This window comes from Chiloscyllium punctatum, chromosome 3 (genome assembly GCF_047496795.1).
Source record: "Chiloscyllium punctatum isolate Juve2018m chromosome 3, sChiPun1.3, whole genome shotgun sequence".
In the NCBI taxonomy this organism is placed as follows: Eukaryota; Metazoa; Chordata; class Chondrichthyes; order Orectolobiformes; family Hemiscylliidae; genus Chiloscyllium; species Chiloscyllium punctatum.
In genome coordinates, this window is record NC_092741.1 from 12,169,511 (window position 1) to 12,193,590 (window position 24,080).

The 24,080-nt window shown below is 41.5% G+C and overlaps 1 protein-coding gene across 2 annotated transcripts in view; it reads right to left on the bottom strand.

The window, feature by feature from the left end:
- ppp2r5d (protein phosphatase 2, regulatory subunit B', delta) overlaps positions 1-24,080 on the bottom strand; it is a 145,192-nt gene that overhangs the window by 44,289 nt on the left and 76,823 nt on the right. For both annotated transcript variants that reach the window (XM_072550680.1, XM_072550681.1), the window contains 5 exons: positions 22,106-22,216; positions 21,386-21,478; positions 20,548-20,678; positions 15,541-15,600; positions 3,624-3,732 (listed from right to left, as the gene is read on the bottom strand). In XM_072550680.1, coding sequence (XP_072406781.1) covers positions 3,624-3,732; positions 15,541-15,600; positions 20,548-20,678; positions 21,386-21,478; positions 22,106-22,216 — 504 coding nt within the window. The remainder of the gene's footprint in view (positions 1-3,623; positions 3,733-15,540; positions 15,601-20,547; positions 20,679-21,385; positions 21,479-22,105; positions 22,217-24,080) is intronic.

A 24,080-nucleotide genomic window follows, 5' to 3' on the forward strand; every position in this document is an offset into this window, starting at 1 on the left:
AAAACTTGACCTACTCTTGGGAAATAAGGCAGGGCAGGTGACGGAGGTGTCAGTGGGGGAGTACTTTGGGGCCAGTGACCATAATTCTATTAATTTAAAATAATGATGGAAAAGGATAGATTAGATCTAAAGGTTGAAGTTCTAAATTGGAGAAAGGCCAATTTTGAAAGTATAGGGCAAGAACTTTGAAAAGCTGATTGGGGACAGATGTTTGCAGGTAAAGGGACGGCTGGAAAGTGGGAAGCCTTCAGAAAGGAGATAACGAGAATCCAGAGAAAGTACATTCCTGTTATGGTAAAAGGAAAGGCTGGTAGGTATAGGGAATGCTGGATGACTAAAGAAATTGAGGGTTTGGTTAGGAAAAAGAAGGAAGCGTACGTAAGGTATAAGCAGAATAGATCGAGTGAATCCTTAGAAGAGTATAAAAGGCAGTAGGAGTATACTTAAGAGGGAAACCAGGAGGGCAAAAAGGGGACCTGAAATAGATTAGGCAAATAGAATTAAGGAGAATCCAAAGGATTTTTACAAATACATTAAGGACAAAAGGATAACGAGGGAGCAAATAGGACCCCTCAAAGATCAGCAAGGCGGCTTTTGTGTGGAGCCGCAGAAAATGAGGGAGATACTAAACGAGTACTTTGCATCAGTATTTACTGTGGAAAAGGATATGGAAGATATAGAGAGTAGCGAAATAGATGGCGACACCTTGCAAAATGTCCAGATTACAGAGGAGGAAGTGCTGGATGTCTTGAAACGCATAAAGGTGGATAAATCCCCAGGACCTGATCAGGTGTACCCTCGAACTCTGTGGGAAGCTAGAGAAGTGATTGCTGGGCCTCTATCGATAATAAAAATATCTCAGCAAGTCACAGGTTAGGTGCCGAAAGACTGGAAGTTGGCTAATATGGTGCCACACTTTAAGAAGGGTGGTAAGGACAAGCCAGGGAACTATAGACCAGTGAGCCAGACGTCAGTGGTGGGCAAGTTGTTGGAGGGAATCCTGAGGGACAGGACATACATGTATTTGGAAAGGCAAGGACTGATTTGGGATAGTCAACATGGCTTTGTGCGTGGGAACTCATGTCTTACAAACTTGACTGAGTTTTTTGAAGAAGCAACAGAGAGGATTGAGGAGGGCAGAGCAGAAGACGTGATCTATATGGACTTCAGTAAGGCATTCAACAAGGTTCCCCACGGTAAATTGGCTAGCAAGGTTAGAACTCATGGAATATAGGGAGAACTAGCCACCTGGCTCAAAGGTGGAAGACACAGGGTGGTGGTGGAGGGTTGTTTTTCAGACTGGAGGCCTGAGACCAGTGGAGTGCCACAAGGATCGGTGCTAGGTCCTCTACTTTTTGTCATTTACATAAATGATTTGGATGTGAGCATAAGAGGTACAGTTAGTAAGTTTGCAGATGACACCAAAATTGGAGCTGTAGTGGACAGCAAAGAAGGTTACCTCAGATTACAACAGGATCTTGACCAGAAGGGCCAATGGACTGAGAAGTGGCAGATGGAGTTTAATTCAGATAAATGTGAATTGCTGCATTTTGGGAAAGCAAATCATGGCAGGACTCATACACTCAATGGTAAGGTCCTAGAGGGTGTTGCTGAACAAAGAGACCTTGGAGTGCAGGCTCACAGCTCCTTGAAAGTGGAGTCACAGGTAGATAGGATAGTGAAGGCGGTTTTTGGTATGCTTTCTTTGATTGGTCAGAGTATTGAGTACAGGAGTTGGGAGGTCATGTTGTGGCTATACAGGACATTGGTTAGGCCATGGTTGGAATATTGTGTGCAATTCTGGTCTCCTTCCTATTGGAAGGATGTTGTGAAACTTGAAAGGGTTCAGAAAAGATTTACAAGGATGTTGCCAGGGTCGGAGGATTTGAGCTATGTGGAGAGGCTGAACAGGCTGGGGCTGTTTTCCCTGGAGCGTCGGAGGCTGAGGGGTGACCTTATAGAGGTTTACAAAATTATAAGGGGCATGGACAGGGTAAATCGACAAAATATTTTCCCTGGGGTCGGGGGGTCCAGAACTAGAGGGCATAAGTTTAGGGCGAGAGGGGAAAGATATAAAAAGGACCTAAGGGGCAACGTTTTCACACAGAGGGTGGTATGTGTATGGAATGAGCTGCCAGAGGAAGTGGAGGAGGCTGGTACAATTGCAATATTTAAAAAGCATTTGGATGGGTATATGAATAGGAAGGGTTTGGAGGGATATGGGCCGGGTGCTGGCAGGTGGGACTAGTTTGGGTTGGGATTTCTGGTGGCATGGACCGAAGGGTCTGTTTCCATGCTGTATATCTCTATGACTCTATGATCAAGGTCCTGTTGTACTCTGAGGTAATCTTTGCTGTCCTTTACACCTCCAATTTTGATATCATCTGTAAACTTAGTAACCATACCTATGTTCACATCCAAATCATTTATATAAATGACAAAAAGCAGTGTACACAACACCAATTCTCATGGCACAGGTCTCCAGTCTGAAAAACAACCCTCTACTACCACCCTCTGCCTCCTACCTTCAAGCTGGTTCTGTATCCAAATGTCTACTTCTCCTTGTATTTCATGTGATTTAACCTTGCTAAGCAGATGACCATGAACAACCTGCATGAGCAGGGGGCTTGAGCGGATGCGAGAGCAAGACAGACACACAGATGGGGGAAGGGGAATCCCTGCAGGGACTTCGTTGTCTTTTTTATTGTGTCTGTAGTTTGGATTAAGAGGTGATGCAGTTTCGATTATGGATTATACCTCAGACACTCAAGTTTTGCCACTTGTTTTTAAGCATTTGTTGAGTCTTATGGTAAATGGATAATTGAGTTCAGACAAGAAATTTGGTAAAAGTCATCTATTCAATAACAGTACCAAATTATAAACAATTTTCCATGATGATTATATCAAAACATTAATATGAGCCATGCAACTTGTGGAATATTGGGGTTTGATTACTAGTGCATTCCTTCCATTGCTGTTGTTTTAATATCACTGGCCCTACTCAGTTTGTGGTCAATGATTTTGATGGGGAGCGATTTAGTGACAACATCAAGTGAGAACAGCAATGGTCATTGCCTGACGTAAATGCTGCTCTTGCACTCTCTTCTGCTTTCAGCAGATTTAATAAGAGGAAATAAAAGCACGACCGTCAACAATAGAAGAAACAACTTGCAAAATACTATTTAATAAGGAACAACACAAACAGAGAGGTGCTAAACCAGGTGAAGCAATTCCTTCAAAATCTCAAAGGAGCTAGAAGGTAAATAGGATACTTGGTTCTCGTCCTCTTGGTAAAACCCAAGTGCAGCATGCTTTGGGTCCTGGTTATTTAATGTTTGCAACCTGTTAATTAATCACTGGTAATGAAGTTCAATATCCTTTTTAGACTACAGTTTTGGTTGTAGAAATGAAAGCCTGTTGAGTCCTGACATTTATTGTTCAGGGACCAAAACTCCTATTGTTCCCAAAGGGCCTCGCCAGTATTCCCATGTGTACAGGACGAACACTTCCAAAGTCTGCCCCTAGATCAACTCCAAGTCACAAATCAGTCTTTAAAGACATTTTCTCAATTAAAGTATTTGTTGCAGGACTGATTTCCCAGAAACAGGTGAAATATTCCTTACCTGTGGGTGGTAGACACTGAGACTTTTCACCTTGTGCAGGGGCAGTAATACTCTAATCAGGAACATTTTATGCTCTTCTTTCAATGGCAATGCAAACCCATTGATTATACTGAACGAGGAAACAGAAAAGTGCAACGAAATTAAATCCTCGACAATTAAATGAGAGGGTATTCAAAATCCCACTGTCTATAAATTATTTGGAGTGCGAGTAGATAGAAGCATTTTTAACTGCTTTGGAAAATATGGGCATTACTTGTCCAAAAAAAGTTGATATAGTCCACCTTCTAACACCCTAGTGGCAGCATGATACAATGTTGATCAATATCCATCAATATTTTTAGATTTGTTATACATTCATTTGTAATACAGAGGAACTTCGATTATCCGAATATCGAATTATCCAAAGGCGAACTCGAGGTCCCAATAGAAACATAACATCAAAGAAGTGTTCCCAACAGTGATCGCGCCTTTTATTTACAATGATTAAAAACAAACTCTGTTTACTGAAATGCTGCCGAGAACCATCCTGGACATCGAAGGGAGCCCAGGCGCTGTCTCCAACTGACCGACTGCCCGCCCTCTCACTCTCACCCCACGTTTCCTGGAGTTCTGCACAGGAGTGTAGCCTGAACCCTTCTACCCCAGATAATCTCTCTAACATTGTCCTGTACAGGGCAAAGGTGGAACGTGACAAAACGTTCAGTAAAAAGGTGTGCGCAAGTGGGGATGGGGGCACAGGTGAGGGCTTGCACGCTGTGTGTTACTGCCTAGTCTCCTCAACGGGGAGCAGATTAAGTGCTTGCTGTGTCAAATCCCTTTGAACTGATTGGGGTGGGGGGGTGGGAAGGCTTCAGCAATGCTGCAGGTCCCTTACACACAAGTGTGTGTCTGCTCAGAAACAAACCTGGAGACAGAGAGAGGGAGCAAGGCAGGCACAGTGAGGAAAAAGGAACCTTCAGAAAACTCGGAGCCTTCGAGGAGAGGTATTGAATCAATTAGCTGAATAATCAATTATCTGAACGAAATAGTGCCCGCCCATCTCGTTTGGTTAATCAAGGTTCCTCTGTATATGGAAAATACCAGTGAAAACTATTAGCAACTGTATATTCAAAATTATCCATTCCTCTCAATATGCTGTGTCTTATTAACTGCACACAGAATATGTAGAAAAGTGAAGTTCTCCCAAATAACCAATGAAATTTACAAGTTTATTTGCTGTGTCACATGGTGATTTTCACTCCCCGTTTCTCCAAAGTATTGACTCTCACCACAACTGCTAACAGCCCTCTATAACAATCACCCAAGTAGCTGTACTTTATCTGAGACCAGCAGTAAATTGAAATCAAACTGTCTTCACTAGTACATAGTCCTACAAGCAAAAATCTTGGCCAATTTCCCCTCCCATTCTCAGTCAACAAACATTCCAAGGTCAACTTGGGGTGGACAATAAATCCTAGCCCAGCGAGCAGCACCCACCTCTCACGAATGAATTAAAGCTATTCTGCAATTAAAAACAGTCCACATCAAACCTAAACATAGAAAAGTAAAGCGAGTAAACAGATGTCTAAGCAGGTGCGATTTCACCCAAAGTATAAGAAATATGAGAAGCAGGCGAACTTGATACATAGGACTAATCGATCATTGAATAAGATCAATGCCGGTCTAATTCATTTCTACCTTCTATCATTATACTCAAATTCCTCAATACTGAGAAAACAAAAATCTGTTAGTGTTCATCTCGAATACACTCAACATGCCTACCTAGCCAGCGTCTTCAGGCATATGGAAATGCAATGCTTTCAGTGAAGAAATGTATTCTAATCTCAGGAAAATAGCATTAAATAGACTTGTACAAACCTATTGGCAGCAATCAGAACAAATTGCACTCGTGATACAACACAATTCTATTCACCAATTCTTCAAAACTTGAGTAAATAATCTAAGGTTAAACCTCAATGCAGTGTTAAGGACATGCTAGTTGCTTGTGGTTGCTGGAGGACAAAGTCTCAGGTTATCATCACATAAATTCCTCAAACAGCAGTGTCAAAGTGTCAAACATCTTCAGTTGCTTCATTGATCTTCCCTCCAACATATGGTACAAATCAAGGATGCATTCAGGTCCTTTTGTGACTCCTTAAATACTGAATCAGTCCGTACCCAAATGCAGTAAGATGTGGACAACTTGGGATAAGGAATGACAATTAACAGTTGTGTCATGTAACTGCCTTGAAAGCACTATCTCAAACATGAAAAAAAATCCAACCATTGTCCCATGACATTCAATGACCATAACCATCATTGAATCACACATTATCAGTATCTTGGGGGGTTATCAATGACCAGAAAGAGAAGTGGACAAGCTCGATAAATATTTTTCCTAAAGGAACAGAACATTGGGATAATAACTCACCTCCTGAGCCCCCACAGCCTGCCCCCCGCACCCCCCCCCCCCCACCTCCATCTTCAAGGCAGAAATCAGTCATTGAATCTTCTCCACTTGCTTGGATGGGTGCAACTCCAAACATGAATGCGATTTAGGAGTAGACTATTTCACCCTTTAGACTGTTTTGCTATTCAATAAGATCATGGCTGATCGGTTTGTGATAACGTTTTATATCCTTACCTGACAAGAATATATCTTAAAAAGTATATGATGACCCCCAACTCCACTATCTTCTGAGGCAGAGCTCCAAAGTTCAATAACCCTCAGAAAGGAATTCCTCTTATTTCTGCCCTGAAGGGGTGACTGCTAATGTCAAATTTGGAAACTATAGATGGTTAGTTTAACATGTGTCATTGGGAAATTGTTAGAATCCATTACAGAAGTGATAACACAAGATTTGGAAGTCAAATGAGCATGGTTTTAAGGAGGACAAATGTGTTTGACTAATTTGCTAGAGTTCTTCAAAATGCAACCAAAGTGGTAAATGGGGTCCTATAAATGTTGGTGCTGGATTTCCAGAAGGCATGTGATAAGACACCACACAAAAGGTCAATACAGAAGGCAAGATCATGTGTGGTTAGGGGTAGTAGAGGATTGGCCCACCAACAGAAATCAGTGAGGGTAAATAGATCTTTTTCTGGATGACAAGAGACAACTTGAGGAATGCCATTTGTGCTACCATGTCCCAACTTCTTACAATCTATACTCTTGGCTGCAGTGATCAAATGTACATTCGCCACATTTGCAGATGACACTAAAATAAGTGGAAAGTAATATGTAATGAAGAAATAAGAAATTTACAAATGGATACAGATAGGTTAGGTGAACAGGTCAAAATTTGGCTGATGGAGATTAACTTGGATAAGTGAGAAATTATTCATTTCAATCAGAAGAATATGAAGGCAATTTGTCATCCAAATGGAGAGAAACTTCAGAGGGCTTCGGTGTAAAGGAATCTGGGTGTCGTGCATAAAATGCAGAAAACTGGTACATGATACAGAAAGTAACAAAGAAGGTAAAGAGAATTTGGCATTTATTGCTAAATGAACACAGTATAAAAACAGGGATGTGTTGCTACAAGTGTGCAAAGCATTAGTGAGTCCACAGCTGCAATAGTGTGTACAGCTCTGATGCCTTCAAGGATGGATATAATTGCATTGGATGAAATTCAGAATAGATTTATTAGATTGATTCCAAAGAAGAGGGCTTTGTCTTGAGATTGAGCAGTTTAGGTCAACATGGATTCAGAAGAAAGGAGATCGAATAGATATCAAACAGATTGACAAAGTAGATGTAGAGAGAATGCTTCCTCTTGTGGGGCAATCTAGAATGAGAGGTCACAGTCTTTGGATAATGGGTAGCAAATTTAAAACAGGTGAGCAGAATTTACTCCTCAAAAAGCATCCTGAATCTGTGGAATTCACTACGCCAGCATGCAGTGGATGACAGGACCTTGAGTAAATTTGAGGAGGAGAGAAGCAGATTTTTCATTAGTATCAGGTTGAAGGGTTAACGGTAGCAAGCAAGAGAATGGAGTAGAGGCAGAGATGAGTTGTCTATTCCTTGCACTAGTTATTACGTTCTTGAGAGTAATACATTTTTGGAATTTTGTACTTCAGAGTTGTGGACACTACTGGAAGTTCTTAATAAGATAGATTTTTTTTAAATACCCGAGTTCATGCCTACGAAAAGCTAGCACAAAAGAGGAGTCAAGGTCTGGAACATGTCAGCAATAATCTTGATGGGCTGAACGGACTACTTTTATATCTTTTTCCCTTATGCAAAGGAAGGCCCTCCTTCAAAATGATCAGAACCTAAGTCCACATCAAAAAGCTCCAAACTAAAATACATTAAAGAGTGTAATGATACGATGGCTTTAAGAGATCTCTTTTGTCCTTTCTTTTAAACATGAAGAGGTTGACACAGAGGTACTGAGCAGTCATAGAGAAGTACAGCATGGAAATAGACCCTTCAGTCCAACTTGTCCATGTCGACCAAATATCCTAACCTAAGCTAGTCCCATTTGCTAGCACTTGGCCCATATCCCTCTAAATCCTTCTTATTCATATACCCATCCAGATGCTTATTAAATGCTGCAATAGTACCAGCCTCCTCCACTTCCTCTGGCAGCTCATTCCGTACACGCACCACCCTCCCTTAGGTCTCTTTTATATCTTTCCTGTCTCACCCTAAACTTATGTCCTCTAGTTCAGGACTCCTCCACCCCTGGGAAAAGACTTTGTCTATTCAGGAGAGCTCCTCGGATGCTGCCTGATCTGCCGTGCTTTTCCAGCAACATACTTTTGAACTTGCCTATTCACCCTTTTCATGCCCCTCAGGATTTTGTAAACCTCTAAGATCACCCCTCAGCCTCTGACGCTTGAGGGAAAACAGCCCCACCCTATTCAGCCTCTCCCAATAGCTCAAATCCTCCAACGCTACCAACATCCTTGTAGATCTTTTCCGAACCCTTTTGAGTTTCACAACATCCTTTCAATAGGAGGGAGACCAGAACTGCACACAATATTCCAAAAGTGGCCTAACTAGTGTCCTGGATAGTCGCAACATGACTTCCCAACTCCTGTATTCATGCCCTGACCATTAAAAGAAAAACATATCAATTGCCTTCTTCACTATCCTGTTCCAAGCCAATAAAGTAAACAGCCTTGAGGCCTTGGGCTTTTCTTATAATAAAAAAGAACATTGGAACAATAGAAGTAGCCTGAATAGGTTGAGTCAGGATCCCATAGAATCAGAGTTTTAATTCAACTTTCAGTAGTTGTTGGGGTTTTTAAACTGCCATATATCATTTCCTGTTACAGCAAAACACTTCTGTTTTCTGAAATCAGAGTTTCCTCTCTCTACCAGAACTTTTTCATTGATGTTCTTTCCTCCTGGACTGGAAAAACACTGCATCTATTTTAATGAATTTGCCTTCGCCAAGGGCATGTTTTTGGGATGTTACTGTATTGAAACAGTTGCTGTTGAGAAGTTAAATAATCTATTATTGTTTTCCAATAGAATTCAAGTTATACCAATTTGCCTTTCTTTGTATTTTAACTGTAGAGTATGAGTATGTGTTTTGTTTAAAGCAGACTAGTGTAACCAATCGAATTATATCTGGAACACAGCACCTTACACATATGCTTAAATAAAAGTTGGGTCCAGTTATCTCCTTCATATATTTGAAGGGGGCTTGGTCTGAACCATAACAAGAGACAAATGAAACATTTTAATTATGGAATCAGAATTCTGAAACTCAGGAGTTATTTGAACCATCACATCCATTCCAGGTTTTTGAAAGAGCTACCTTATTGGTTTTACTCTCCTGCACTTTCAAAGAACCTTGTGTTTTATATTCCTTTTCAACTACTTTGCCGTTTCCCTATCAAAACGTATTATTAAATCTGGTTCCAACAGCTTTTTATGCAGTTCATAACATGATGTCTCATGTGACCTACGTTCTTCACCTATGTTAATATTTACACCCAAAGGTATGATTTTCATGCCACTCAAGTAGTAATCTTTATTCTGTCAAATTCATTCAATATGTTCAGCGTCTCTAACAAATAGCCTTGAACCATTTCTGCTCTAAGGGAATAATTGCAGCTTTTTTCAGAAAACTGAAGTCCCTCTCCCTTGGAACCATCCTTGTAAGTCTCTTGTGTACCCTCTCCAATGCTTTAACATCCTTCCTGAAGTGTGTGCTAGGACTTGGTAACAGCTCTCAGGCCAGCATCATATTCACAATTGTGAAAGATTTAGTACAATCCTTGTGCTTCGTTCATGAAGCCAGGAATTCAGAAGACCTCTAAATGGCATTCTGAACTGTCCTGCTGTTTAAAGAGCATTTGTATACACAATTTTGAAGGACAGGCATAGTGTATCATTTAATTTACGATGGCTACTTATTCTTCCTAACAAACTGAGTCACTTCACACACTGATGTTAAACTTGATCGACCACACATCAGCCCATTTTGCCAATTTATGTCTTTTTCAAAGCTGCTACACTAACCTCTTGTTTATTAAGTTTAGAATTGTGTTATCTGCAAATTTATCAGCTATGCTCTGCCCACCCAAATCCAGGTCATTCTCATACAGACACATCCATATTATGATGCCATACTTTGTCAAAATCCTTTTAGTTGCCCACATAAACAACACTATCATCTGTCCATTCAGACCATCCCAGAACCATTCTCAACCATTTGCTGTCATATAGTTTACAGTCCTGCAAAGTCATGAAATACTTAAAATATTTTCCACAAAGATAGAGAGGATATCACTCGCCAGGAGAAACAAACATTTTGTCACAGTTTCTAATCCCAGACACACTGTTACTCAAGACCATTCCCAATGAGATTTATTTTATTGGTTAACGGGATGTGGGTTTTGTTGAATTGGCTAACATTTACTTCTATCCCTAGTTTCCCTTGAGAAGGTGGTGATGAACTGCAGCATTTGATTAGGTGCACCCAGATTGCCATGAGAGAGGGAGTTCAAGATTTTGACTGAGCGACATTGAGGAGTTAGGATGTTATGTTGAGGTTGTGCAGGACATTGGTGAGGCCACTTTTGAATGACTGTGTACAGTTCTGGTCACCCTGCTAGAGGAAGAATATCAAATTGGAGAAGGTTCAGAAAAGATTTACCAGGATGTTGCCAGGACTGGAGGGTTTGAGCCATAGAGAGAGGCTAATTAGACTGGGACTTTTTTTCCACTGAAGCACAGGAATTTGAGGGGTACCTTATAGAGACGTATAAAAGGCCCTTTCTCTCGGGTGGTGAGTTCAAAACTAGGGGCCATATTTTAAGGTGAGAGGAGAATGATTTAAAAAGGCACCTGAAGGGCAACTTTTTCCAGAACGTGGCTCCTATGTGGAATGAACTGCCAGGGGAAGTATCAGGTGCAGGTCCAGTTCTAACATTTAAAAGACCTTTGGACAGGTACCTTTGAATAGGAAAGGTTTAGACAGATTTAGACCAAACGCAGACAAGTGGGACGAATTTAATTTGGGAAACTTGGTTTGCATGGATGGGTTGGATCAAAGGGTCTGTTTCCATGCTGTATGACTGACACTGAAGGAACCATGATATATTTCCCTATCAGGATGTGGAGTAGCTGGGAGGGGAAGATGGAGGTGGTGTATCTATTGCCTTGCTGTTTCTCGATGGAAGTGGTTATGGGTTTGTAAAGTGCTTGTAGCTGTACACAGCTGCTACTGTGCGTTAGTGGTGGAAGACATGAATGAGGTTCCAAACCAGGAGGCTGTTTTTTAGTAGATGGTGGCAAGCTTACTGATTGTTGTTGAAGCTGTACTCATCCAAGCACATGGCAAGTATTCCATTGCACTCCTGACTTGTGCCTTGTAAATGATGGGCGTGCTCTGAGATGGGAGATGTGTTACCCATTGCAGGATTCTTGGCCTTTAACCAGCTCTTGTAGTTGCAGTATTTATAGGGTTGGTCCAGTCCCAGTTCCACTTCTACTTCTGTCAATAGTAATCCATAAGATGCTGATTGCATGGGAGAGGTTCCAGTAATGTCATGCCATTGAATGTCAAGGGGAAGTAGTTAGATTCTCTCTTGTTGGAGAAGTCGTTCCTGGCACTTGTGTGGTAAATACATTACTTGTTTTTGGTTAGCTCAAACCTGTCTAGATCTTGTTGCATTTAGACTCAGACTACTTCAGTATCTGAGGGGTCACAAATGGTGCTGAACGTTGTTTACTGATGTTTGCACATCCCCACTTCTGACCTTATCATGCAGGGAAGTTCATTGATGAAGTAGCTGAACATGATTGAGCCCAGGACAGTATCCTGAGGTGGGGCTCTTGTTGTGCAGAGATAACGTCCCTACCCCGAACCAAGAGGCCCAGTTTAAGTCCTCACCAGCTCCAGACTGTGTAATAGAATTTTAAAAAAAAATCCACTTACAGGATGATAGCAACATTGGCTGTGCCAGCATTTCCTGCCCATTCCTAATTTCCCAGAGGACAGTTAAAGAGTCAACTACATTGCTGTGGGTCTGGAGTCACATGTAGGAAATGTCAGTTTCCTTCCCGAAAGGACTTTAGTGAATCAGATTGGTTTTTCCAAAAATCAACAATAGATTCACGGTCATCATTAGATCCTGGATTCCAGATTTTTGGTTGAATTCAAATTCCAACACATGCCATGGCAGTATTTGAACCTGGATCCCCAGATTAATAATCGACCAATAAGACCACTAAACCATTGTAATCAACCTGTTCAGAGATTAAGGGGAGGCAAAGTATCTTGAGATTCGATGGCTTGGGTGTTAATTGGCTGGGTGGAATTTGTCCTGCTTTGCATCTGTTTGACATATCTGGGCAATTTTATTTTTAAAGATTGTTAGGTAGATGCCAGGGTTATAACTGTACTGCAACAGCTTGGCTAGGGGGAGGGGCAAATCATTGGCACAAGTCTTCAATATGATTGCTGGAATAGTATCAGAGTCACCAGCCTTTGCAGCGTCTAGCACCTCTTGGAATGGACTGAAGACTGGCTTCTGTGATGTTGGCACCTCTGGAGGAGGCTGAGATGGTTCATCTAATTAGTACTTCTAGCCAGCGGCTTTTACAAAAAAATTCAGCAATACCTTTTGCACTTTCTTTGATGTGCTGGTCTCTCCCATCATTGAGGATGGGGTAATTTGTACAGCCTACTCCTTCACGGTTTTGTTAAGAACATAAGTAATAAGACGGCACGGTGGGCTCAGTGGTTAGCGCTGCAGCCTCAGAGCACCAGGATCCCAGGTTCAATTTCAGCCTCGGGTGACTGTGTGGAGTTTGGACGTTCTCCCTGTGTCTGCGTGGGTTTCCTCCGGGTGCTCTGGATTCCTCCCACAGGCCAAAAATGTGCAGGTCAGGTGAATTGGCCATGCTAAATTGCCCATAGTGTTAGGTGCATTCGTCAGAGGGAAATGGGTCTGGGTGGGTTACTCTTCGGAGGGTCAGTGTGGACTGGTTGGGCCGAAGGGCCTGTATCCACACTGTAGGGAATCTAATCAAACAAGACTAGGCAATTCAGCCCCTGAAGCCTGCTCCACCTTCAATACAATCATGACTGATCTCATCTTGGCATCAACTCCACAAGTCTGTCTATTCTCCATAATGCTTCAACCCATTACTAACTTAAAAATCTGCCCACCTTATCCTTAAATTTACACAATGTCCCAGCATCCATCACACCCTGGGGTAGTGAATTCCATACATTCAAGATCCTTTGGAGATGGGAGAGGGCGACATGCTAGGAAGGAATGGGGTTGTTAAAGAGAGGCAGGCAATAGGGGGAGCAAGACAAGAGCGAGGGGAACATCAGGAATCAGTGAGAGGCAGAAAGAAAAACCACTGCACAACTGTTTAGACAAAGTCAGGGAAGGGAGTATTGAAGACTCTACTACTAATGATATTGAAGACTCCACCACTAACAGTGGCTACATTCGCATTAACATGGGCCAATAACATTTACTGCATTCATCAGATATAGAAGCAAAAAGTAGGCTTTTCAGCCCATACAGTCTACTCTGCCATTCAATAAGATCATGGCTGATCTAATAATGCTGAACCACATTTTCCCCATAACTGCTGATTCCCTTACTGATAAAAAATTAATCTATATTTGTCTTCAATCTATTTAACAACCCAGCTTCAAATTCGGTGTTCAATAATTCTACAGATTTACTTCCCGAAAGAAATTCTTTATCATCTCTGCCTCAAAATGTGCAGCCCCTTATTTTGATATTATGTCCCCCGGTCCTAGACTCTCCTAAAAAGGAGAAACAACCTTTCTGCAACTACCCTGTCAAGTCTCTAAGAATCTTGTTTGATTTAACACAGTCAACTCTCATTCTTCTACATGAGAATGAGTAGAGGCCCAATCTACAGAATCTGTCCACAAAAGACAAATCTCTCCCTACCTGGCATCAGCCGAGCAAATATTTTCTGGGTGGCCCTCAATGCCACTGTATCTTTCTTTATCTAAAGTGCCCAAAACTGTTCAGTGTTCCACCTATGGCCGGATTAGTGCCTTGTACAGTTTTAGCAACTCCTTATTTTTCTCCATTTTCTTTCAAATAAAAACCAACATTCCATTTGTTTTCCCTATTACCTGCTGAACTTGGATACTAGCTTTTTCTGATCCATGGCTCAGAACACTCAGATCCCCGTTCTGTAGTCTTTTCTCATCTGAAAACTCTACCCTAATGCCTAGTCATAACACAATCAAGTTTTGTCATATCTATTTGGGATGTACAAATCAGCAAGCTGACAATCAATTATGAATACTACTTCAGAAGTTTCTCACATGAATAAGAAGCCTTGCTTCTCTGGCACCTACTGCTGCTAGCAGAATTGCAGAAATATTTCCCATTTATTTGATATGCTGTTTAGTCGATTAAAGTTTTTTTTGGGGACGGGGAATCTTACTGAGAATTAGCTTGAACTAACTTTATAGCCTAATATGCACTAGCTACTTCAGCCAAGCAGATTCAAACATGGATTACTCACGGTGTCCCAACAAATGCTTTTCAAATCCACACTAATTCATCACACATGTAAATTTCTTACTGAAATCTCTTCAGAATCAATATATTTTCCTTTTGTTTCTGTGTGGCTCCTTAAGACTTTCTCCGAGATGCTCAGTTTTAAATAGATGAAAAATGACTCAGTCCACTGGGACACAGAACATTGCTGCAGGAGCTCTTCAGAGTGGTGTCCTAGGCCCAACCATCTTCAACTGCTTCATCAAGGACCCTCCCTTCAATAGAAGGTCAGGAGTGGGGATATTTGTCGATGACTGCAGTGTTCAGTACCATTCGCAACTCCTTAGAAAATAAATGCTCATAAGTAGCAAGATCTGGGGAACATCCAGTCTAAGCTTCACAAAAGAAAGAAACATTTGCAAACAAGAACCAGACAGTGACCATCTTCCCGTGACTTTTATGGCATCACAGGATCCCATTATGAATATTATGCTGCAGTTCATCACTGACTGCAAAGAAACTTAACCAGAGGCCAGCTACTCTCTTCTGCTGTCAAGGCCTCAAATTTTCTCCACCAATTATAAGGCACAGCTGTTAGTGTAGAACAGGTGCAGCTCTAATACAATTTCAGGAAAACTAAATTTTGCATTCCTCCTCTGCCCCAGGATCTGGTCAGCCAGTGGGGCATTGCTCCAACCTCCTCCTTCTGATAATGAGCCAACCCATCCTCTTCTCACACCATAGGTCTAACTACCCCGAAGAGTCAGAGGGCCACAGTTCCACCCTCCTCCTACCCAAAGGTCCATAAGACCTGATCCCAAAACCTTGCCCTTTCCAGACCCATGAGCCCTGTTATCTATGAAACTGCTCTCTGATATTTTACTTAGACACAGCCAGTAATGGCCTAAAGCTAATGATCTTTTCAATTTACCTAGGTATATATCAGTTTGACCAAAATACCACTCACCTGCCCAAAATTTCTAGAAGTTCTGCAATTCCATTATGGTGCTCAGTCTCGTAGATGAATCTAGTAAAGAAAACAAAAAAGTCAACTCTCTCAGACTGGGAGACCATTTATGACTGCTGATGGCCACTTTACATGAGCTGGGTTCACAAATCTCACCCTCACATTCCACCCCTGCAGCTCTGCAAATATCATTTTCAGGACTGCACACATACTCTCAAAGTCCACCAAATGAATTAAACATTTTCCATTTATTCCAGATGGAAATTTTATGAGCTAAAACAGCTGTGTCAAAGAAACCCTTGCTGAACAGTAATTAGTGGAAAGTCTGACTGTCTTTGATCCCGAAAGCTTTAATAACATCAGGACACAAGAATTATGAGATGTAGCTCAATTCTGATATAGGAGAAAAGCTTAGGCCAGCTGCCTCATCTTAATCATTGGGAATGCAACAAAACTCATTTCAAGAGCAATAAGGAGCTTAAGCTAATGCCACCCAAGTATTGAGTGAGCAAGGCTGATAGGCTGCAGGAGTGGAATGGGGAGATACCACCATGCCTGGGGAATGTTTAGCTGAAAGGAGAGACAGCAGTTGAAATGGAGGCTCTGAAGAAGTAGTAAGCAATGAAGTGGTAGGGATGGAGGGATTAAGAGGGGACAGTTCCAAGGAGATATGGAATGAGTATGTGAGGGTACTATAGGGGAGGGGGGAAAAGATCAAAGTAAGTAAGGGTAGAGGCTGGAAAAAGAGAGTTTTGAATCTTTAAACAATGGTAACTTTACCTAACCGGAATCAGTGAATCTGAAGTCACAGGAGAAAGTATTCCCTGCAAATTAATATGCAGTCACAACAGCTTAAGGGTGCAGACATTACTATGAGGAGGGGAAAATGTAAGAGATGCAATCGTAAGGAACATTATCGAATGTGTAACTGATGACATGAAGTCTCATGTAAACATGTCAAACACCTCTCTAAACTCGAATGAATAGAATCCTGATTGATCTAGTATTTCTTCATGGGGCGGCACGGTGACTCAGTGGTTAGCACTGCTGCCTCAGGGTCCCAAGTTCGATTCCAGCCTCGGGTGACTGTCTGTATGGAGTTTGCACATTCTCCCAGTGTCTGTGTAGGTTTCCTCCGGGTGCTCCGGTTTCCTCTCACAGTCCAAAGATGTGCACGTTAGGTGAACTGGCTATGCTAAATTGCCCATAGTGCATTAGTGAGAGGGAAATGGGACTGGGTGGTTTACTCTTCGGAGGGTTGGTGTGGACTTGTTGGGCCGAAGGGCCTGTTTCCACACAGTAGGGAATCTAACATATCATGGCTGCCATTCCAGGAATGGTCTGGGAAACCTTATTTGCACACCCTCTTTAGTCAAAGCATCCGTTAACAGAGGAGACCAACACTGCACAAAATACTCGAGGCATGGTCTCATCAAGGCCACACACAATTGCATCAATACATCCCTGCTCCTGTACTCGAATCTTGCTGTGAAAGCCAACATACCATTTGCTGCCTTCACCACCAGCATGTTTATTTTCAGCAACTGATTAACAAGAACACCCAGGTTTTGTTGCATTTCCCCCTTTTCCAGTCCATCTCCACTCAGATAATAATCTGCCTTCTTGATTTTGCTGCCAAAGTGGACAATCTCACTTTTATCCACATACATCATCTGACATGTATTTGGACAATCGCTCAACTTTCCAAATCGCACTAAACCATCTCTACATTGTCCTTACAGTTCAGCCAGTTTGGTTTCATCTGCAAACTTGGAAATACCATATTTAGCTTCCTCATTTAAATCATTAATATATACACATTGTAAATAGCTGGAGTCATAGCACGGATTCCTGTGGTACTGAAGCAGATACCGACTGCCATTCAATAAAAGACCCATTTCTTAGTAATCTGAGTTTCCTGTGTGAACCAGTTCTACCACTGCCACTCGCCCCCCCATATGCTTTAATTTTACATGCTAATTTCTTAGGTGGGGTCTTATTGAAAGCTTTCTGACAGCTTTGACTGGTTTCCCCTCATCAATTCTGCTAGTTACATACTTAAAAAATTGCAAAGATTTGTCAAGAGTGACTTCCCTTTCATAAATCCATGTGGATTCTGCTCAAATCTGCCACTGTTTTCCCACGTGCTCTGTTTTAAATCATATATAATGGAGTCTTGTATTTTTCCTGCCTACTGGCATTAGGTTAACTGGTCTTGAATTCCCTCTTTTATCTCAATCCCCTTTTTAAAACAATGGAGTCACATTACCTACACACCAATTCACAGGAACTGTTCCAGAATTCATAAATGCATCCACTATTTCTAGGGCCACTTCCTTAACTACTCCAAAATGAAGATGATCAGATTCGGGGAATTTATCAGCTAGCTATTCCATCTAACTCCCCAACATCATTTCCCAAGTTATATCAAATTCCTTCAGTTCCTCTCCCTCACTCGTCCTGGTGCTCCCCAATATTTATGATACATTGGCACCCTCCTTTTTGTAGGCAGAACCCAGATATGTATTTAGACTCATATAGTGCAAATTCTTGATGAAGGGCTTTTGCCCAAAATGTCGATTTTCCTGCTCCTCAGATGCTGCCTGGTTTGCTGTGCTTTTCCAGCACCACTCTGATTTCCAGCATCTGCAGTCCTCACTTGTACCTCATATAGTGCAAATACAGACCCTCCTGTTCAACCACCCCATACCAAACATAATCTCAAACTAAACTAGTCCCATCTGCCTGCTGATGGCCAACATTCCTCCAAACCTTTCAGATTCATCCAAATGTCTTTTAAACATTGTTACTGTGTCCGCATCCACCACTTCCTCAGGAAGTTCATTCCACATGTGAACCACACTTATAAAACATTTGCCTCTCATGTCTTTTTTAAAATCCCTCTCCTCTCATCTTAAATATGTGCTCCCTAGTCTTGAAATCCCCCCTCCGAGGGAAAAGACACCTACCATTAACACTGTCTATAACCTCTCATTATTTTATAAACCACTAAGGTCACCTCTCAACCTCCCACGCTCCAGTGTAAAAAAAATCCCAGCCTTTCTTCAGAACTTAAACCTTCTATAGCCAGCAACGTCCTGGTAAGTCTCTTCTGAAACCCCTCTAGCTTATCTTTCCTATAACTGGGTGACCAGAACTGTTTAGTTGGTCCACCATCTGTTCCCCATTATACTTTACCCTTCAAGGTTTGGGAGAAGATTTGTAGCTTGGGTGCTCGTTGTTGTGGTTCTGTTCGCCGAGCTGGGAATTTGTCTTGCAAACGTTTCGTCCCCTGTCTAGGTGACATCCTCAGTGCTTGGAAGCCTCCTGTGAAGCGCTTCTGTGCTGTTTCTTCCGGCATTTATAGTGGCCTGTCTCTGCCGCTTCCGGTTGTCAGTTCGAGCTGTCCGCTGTAGTGGCCGGTATATTGGGTCCAGGTCGATGTGTTTGTTGATAGAGGCATGGCACTCATCCACAGACTCTAGGAATTCCCTGGCTGTTCTCTGTTTGGATTGCCCTATAATGGTAGTGTTGTCCCAGTCGAATTCATGTTGCTTGTCGTCTGTGTGTGTGGCTACTAAGGATAGCTGGTCGTGTCGTTTCGTGGCTAGTTGGTGTTTGTGTATACGGATTGTTAACTGTCTTCCTGTTTGCCCGATGTAGTGTTTTGTGCAGTCCTTGCATGGGATTTTGTACACTACATTAGTTTTGCTAGAATTCCTAGAGGCATGGCACTCATCCACAGACTCTATCAACAAACATATCGACCTGGACCCAATATACCGGCCACTACAGCGGACAGCTCGAACTGACAACCGGAAGCGGCAGAGACAGGCCACTATAAATGCCGGAAGAAACAGCACAGAAGCGCTTCACAGGAGGCTCCCAAGCACTGAGGATGTCACCTAGACAGGGGACGAAACGTTTGCAAGACAAATTCGAACTTGGCGAACAGAACCACAACATACTTTACCCTGTTTCTGACTAGAAGGGATTTAAATGTGCCTTTGCTAATCTTTTGTTCTTCACAGACATAGAGAAGCTTTCAGAAACAGTTTGTATATTTCCCTGTAAGTTTACTCTCATACACCACTTTAAGCAGCACTTTTTTTTAAGATTAGATTAGTTACAGTGTGGAAACAGCCCCTTCGGCCCAACAAGTCCACACTGACCCGCCGAAGCGCAAACCACCCAGACCCATTCCCCTACATTTACCCCTTCACCTAACACTACGGGCAACTTAGCATGGCCAATTCACCTAACCTTCCCCTTTTTTTTGGATTGTGGGAGGAAACCAGAGCACCCAGAGGAAACCCACGCAGACATGGGGAGAATGTGCAAACTCCACACAGTCAGTCGCCTGAGGCAGGAATTGAACCCAGGTCTCTGGTGCTGTGAGGCAGCAACGCTAACCACTGTGTTACCATGCCGCCCACTTCCAAGACATTGAAGCAGTCCATGTCCAAATCCTGCAAAACCTGGATGACATTCAGGCTTGGGCTAACAAATTGCAAGGAATATTCACACCACAGAAGTGCCAAACAATAGCTAGCTCCAACAAGACAGAATCTAACAACATGACATTCAATAACATAACCATTGCTGAAAACATCACTAATAGCATCCTTGGAGTTGCTATTGATCAACATTAAAACTGGACTAGACATATGAATACTGCTACCAAGAGCAGGCCAAAGCAAGAAATTCTGCGAGGAACTCACCAAACTTCTTAAAGCCTGTCTACCATTTGCAAAGCACAAGTCTTATTTGTGGAATACTTCCTGCTTGCATGGATGTTTGATGTTCCATCAACACTTAAAAGTCTCAGTCAACATTATCCAGGACAAAGCATCCCATATGCAAACTTCAACAATCAGTTCCTTCACCAATGATACAATTGGCAGCAGTGTATCCCATCAACAAAATGTGCTGTTGCAACTCTCAAAACAGATACCATTTCCTGCATTAATCCTCACGTGTTCCTGAATAAATGTTAGATACAATTACCTGTAAAAAATATTATTTATTTGTCTCCGGATATACGCCCGCAAGCCCAGAAACTTGCCGTAGATCCTATGAAGGATAGTCTTGAGGAAATCTCTTTCCCTTGGATCTTCACTATCAAACAATTCCAACAGCTGTGAGAAGAAATAGAAACAAAACCAGTCATGATTGTTTGACTTGTATTCTTTGCTAGTGAGTGCTATGTGCACATGAAGAAACCAACAGTCTGTATTGTCAAATGTACATTGAACCATTTTACAGAATGTTAGTTCCACTAACATTTCTATTAATAAAGTATTTTGATTCAATTTTAGCCACTTGAATGAAGTAAAAGGTTTGACAGATTAACTAGCAGCATTCAATATCAAAGTCAGAAGTGATTACAAACTATCTTTACAAGGACAATAAATTAATAAACTTACAACACTATCTTCAGATTGGGAATAGTCCAATTTAGCAAAACTAAAATAGACTTGCTCAGCCATTGTCTGCACGCTTCAGCATGCATATTGGACCTAAGTATATTTACATACAGGCAAAACATTTTGTGTTAATTATTACAGAAGAAATTACTTGAGTGTTCAATATTTAAAAAGTCATGCTATATTGAGACTTCATATTATGAAAATACCTTACTCTCAAAACTTTGATGGTCAGCTATTGTCTTGACTCTTTCCCTCATGAAGGGAAAAGGTGGCTGAAGCCCTACAATTCCTTTCCATAGTTAAAATTTAGAGGCACCAGAAACCACATCTTACAAACACAAATAACTCAATGCACCATGCTGTCATACAACTGAAGCTTTTGCTTTCTCATGGCAAGCGATGTAGGGTCAACTCACCGACAGGACAAATTTCTGGTCGACATACTTTTTTGCTACATTTGGTTGAAAATCAGCACACTCCAAAAACCTCAGGAAAAACTCGTAGACAAGCTGGAAAGAGGAGGGGCAGCAGTTAATATACATCAGCCTTTTAGTTGCTTGAGTGAAATGAAGATTCTCAAATGAATGCTTTAAGAAAAACAATAACTTGATATATACAAATGATCTTTGCGCTAAATAGCCTTCAGCCTATACAGAAAGTGCCAATTACATTGAGACAAGGCTTTTTCTGACTTGTGCAAGGTTAAGGATTGTCCAGGAACAGAATACTTTCCCATCTCTGCAAATATGAATGACTTAGTGTGGTCCTGCCAGGCAGATTTGGATAAAAAATTTTTACTTACTCTAAACCACATACAAATCTAATGATTAAGGTCTAGATTGATCAAGTTTATTAAACTTGTCAGCTGGCAAAGGACAGATCACTTGCTCTCCCATTAGTTTGGGTTGCATATGAGCAATGGCACCAGCAATACTGAATAGCAATGTGTAAATATAGAAATTGACAGAAGTAGTATCAATGCTAAAACTCTCAAATCAAATGCTACTTTACAGGAATACTTTTACATGTAATGTGCACATTAGCAACTTCCAAATGTCTTCCACTGTTCTGAAGAAACCCACCTCTAATTTTGCTTTATAATGCCACACATTCATGACCTGCAATACTGGACATACCTGGAGATGTGGCCAGGCTGCTTCAAGTGTAGGTTCATCTTCCTCTGGATCAAATTCGGCCCCAGTGGGGTTAGATGATGGTGGTAATGTCCTGAACAGGTTTATTGAAAACTGGAGAGAAAAGGCACAGGGAGCAAGGGAAAGGGAAAACACAACATACCAAATTAACAAATGCTCAATTTGAGAAAGGCCAAATCTTCCACCAGCAAGTTATGGTAAAACCCATTGTCAGATCAGGAACTTGACTAACTTACACAGAATGATTTCTTAGATAGCACCATGATTGTTAGGATTCCTAACATAGCAACAGGAAGGCATAATGCCTGCTTAAATCGTTCTTACATCTTTGAGCAAGCAATAATGTGGGTCCTGCTGATCTCACACAATGAACTCAAAAAAGGTCAACAATGAAAAAGTTACATTTAATCAATTTATACAAGAGATACTTCACTAACAGCAAACTACACTCAACAGCAGAGTGGCCATCAATGGAAGTAAAACTGAATTAGGCCAAATAAGGGCCGCATGATGTCTCAGTGGTTAACACGGCTGCCTCACAGCACCAAGGATCCAGGTTCAATTCTAGCCTTGGACGACTGTCTGTGTGGAGTTTGCACATTCTCCCCATGGGTTTCCTTGCACAATCCAAAGATGTGCAGGTGAAGTGAATTGGCCATGCTAAATTGCCCATGGTGTTCAGAAATGTGTAGACTAGGGGCATTAGTCAGGGAAAAATGTACAGCAATAGGGTTGGGGAATGGGTCTGGGTGGGATACTCTTCAGAGGGTCGGTGTAGACTCATTGGGCTAAATGGCCTGTTTCCACATTGTAGGGCTTCTATGGAAACGAAAGGCTCCATGTGGAGACACTGATGTTCACTTACATTAATAATTTGACAATTGCAATTTCTATCTTTAAATTCAAAACCATGAGATTAGCATATTCACTAGTTTGTAGACTCTGAGATGAAAGAAATCTGGGTAATATGAAGCAATGGTCCTCATATAACTCATTTTAAAACTGAATTAAGATATTTACATGTTGAAGCAGGTTATTTGCATAATCAGGAAATGACGCTCATCTTCTAGACATACCTATATAAGAAGCCCCTGTTAAAACGTCAACAATATTTCACCTTTAATGCACTCCCTCTATCTGTTCTCAGCACATAGAAGTCTAGGTGCAGTCTCACTAAGGCCCTGTACAGCTAGAGTAAGATTGTCTTATTTCTATTCTTAAACCCTCTTGCAATACATAACATTTGGCTTCCTAACTTCTGCACCTGTCCACTTACCTTCAACGTCCAGGATGACAGAACACCCTTTATACATTATTTACATGGGAAAACAATAGTTTGTCATTCTGTCTCTCCTATCAAAGTAGTCAACTTTATATTTATTGAAATAAAAACCAGAAGAACTGTGGATGCTGGAGATCAGAAACAAGAACAGTGGGAAAAAACGGTGGATGCTGGAGAAGCTCAGCACTCCATTCTAAGGAAGGGACATGGGATCCGAAACTTCAATTCTGATTTCTTTCCACAGATGCTGCCAGATCTGCTGAGCCACATCAGTGATTTCAGTTTTTGTTTTTTATTTATCCATATCATTCTGGAGCTGCCATGTTTTTCTCCACTCACTCAACTTGTCTAAATTACTCTGAAACTTTCTTTATCACCTCAACATAGACTCTCACTATGTTTCACATCATCAGCAAATTAAAACATTAACACTATTCCCTAACACAAAATTGTTCACATGTTGTGAAGTATATTGAGTGTCCTCAGTTCCAAATTTATTCAAGTTTATTACACAAATTTAAACTAATTCTTCAGCTCTTCAATTCTGGAGGATACAAATGTAATACCACAGGGATCAGTGCTTTATCAACCATATGATCAACAAACCTCCAAGGGCCATAAGATCATAAAATGTAGGAGCACAACGAGACCATTCAATTGACCTAAGTCTGCTCC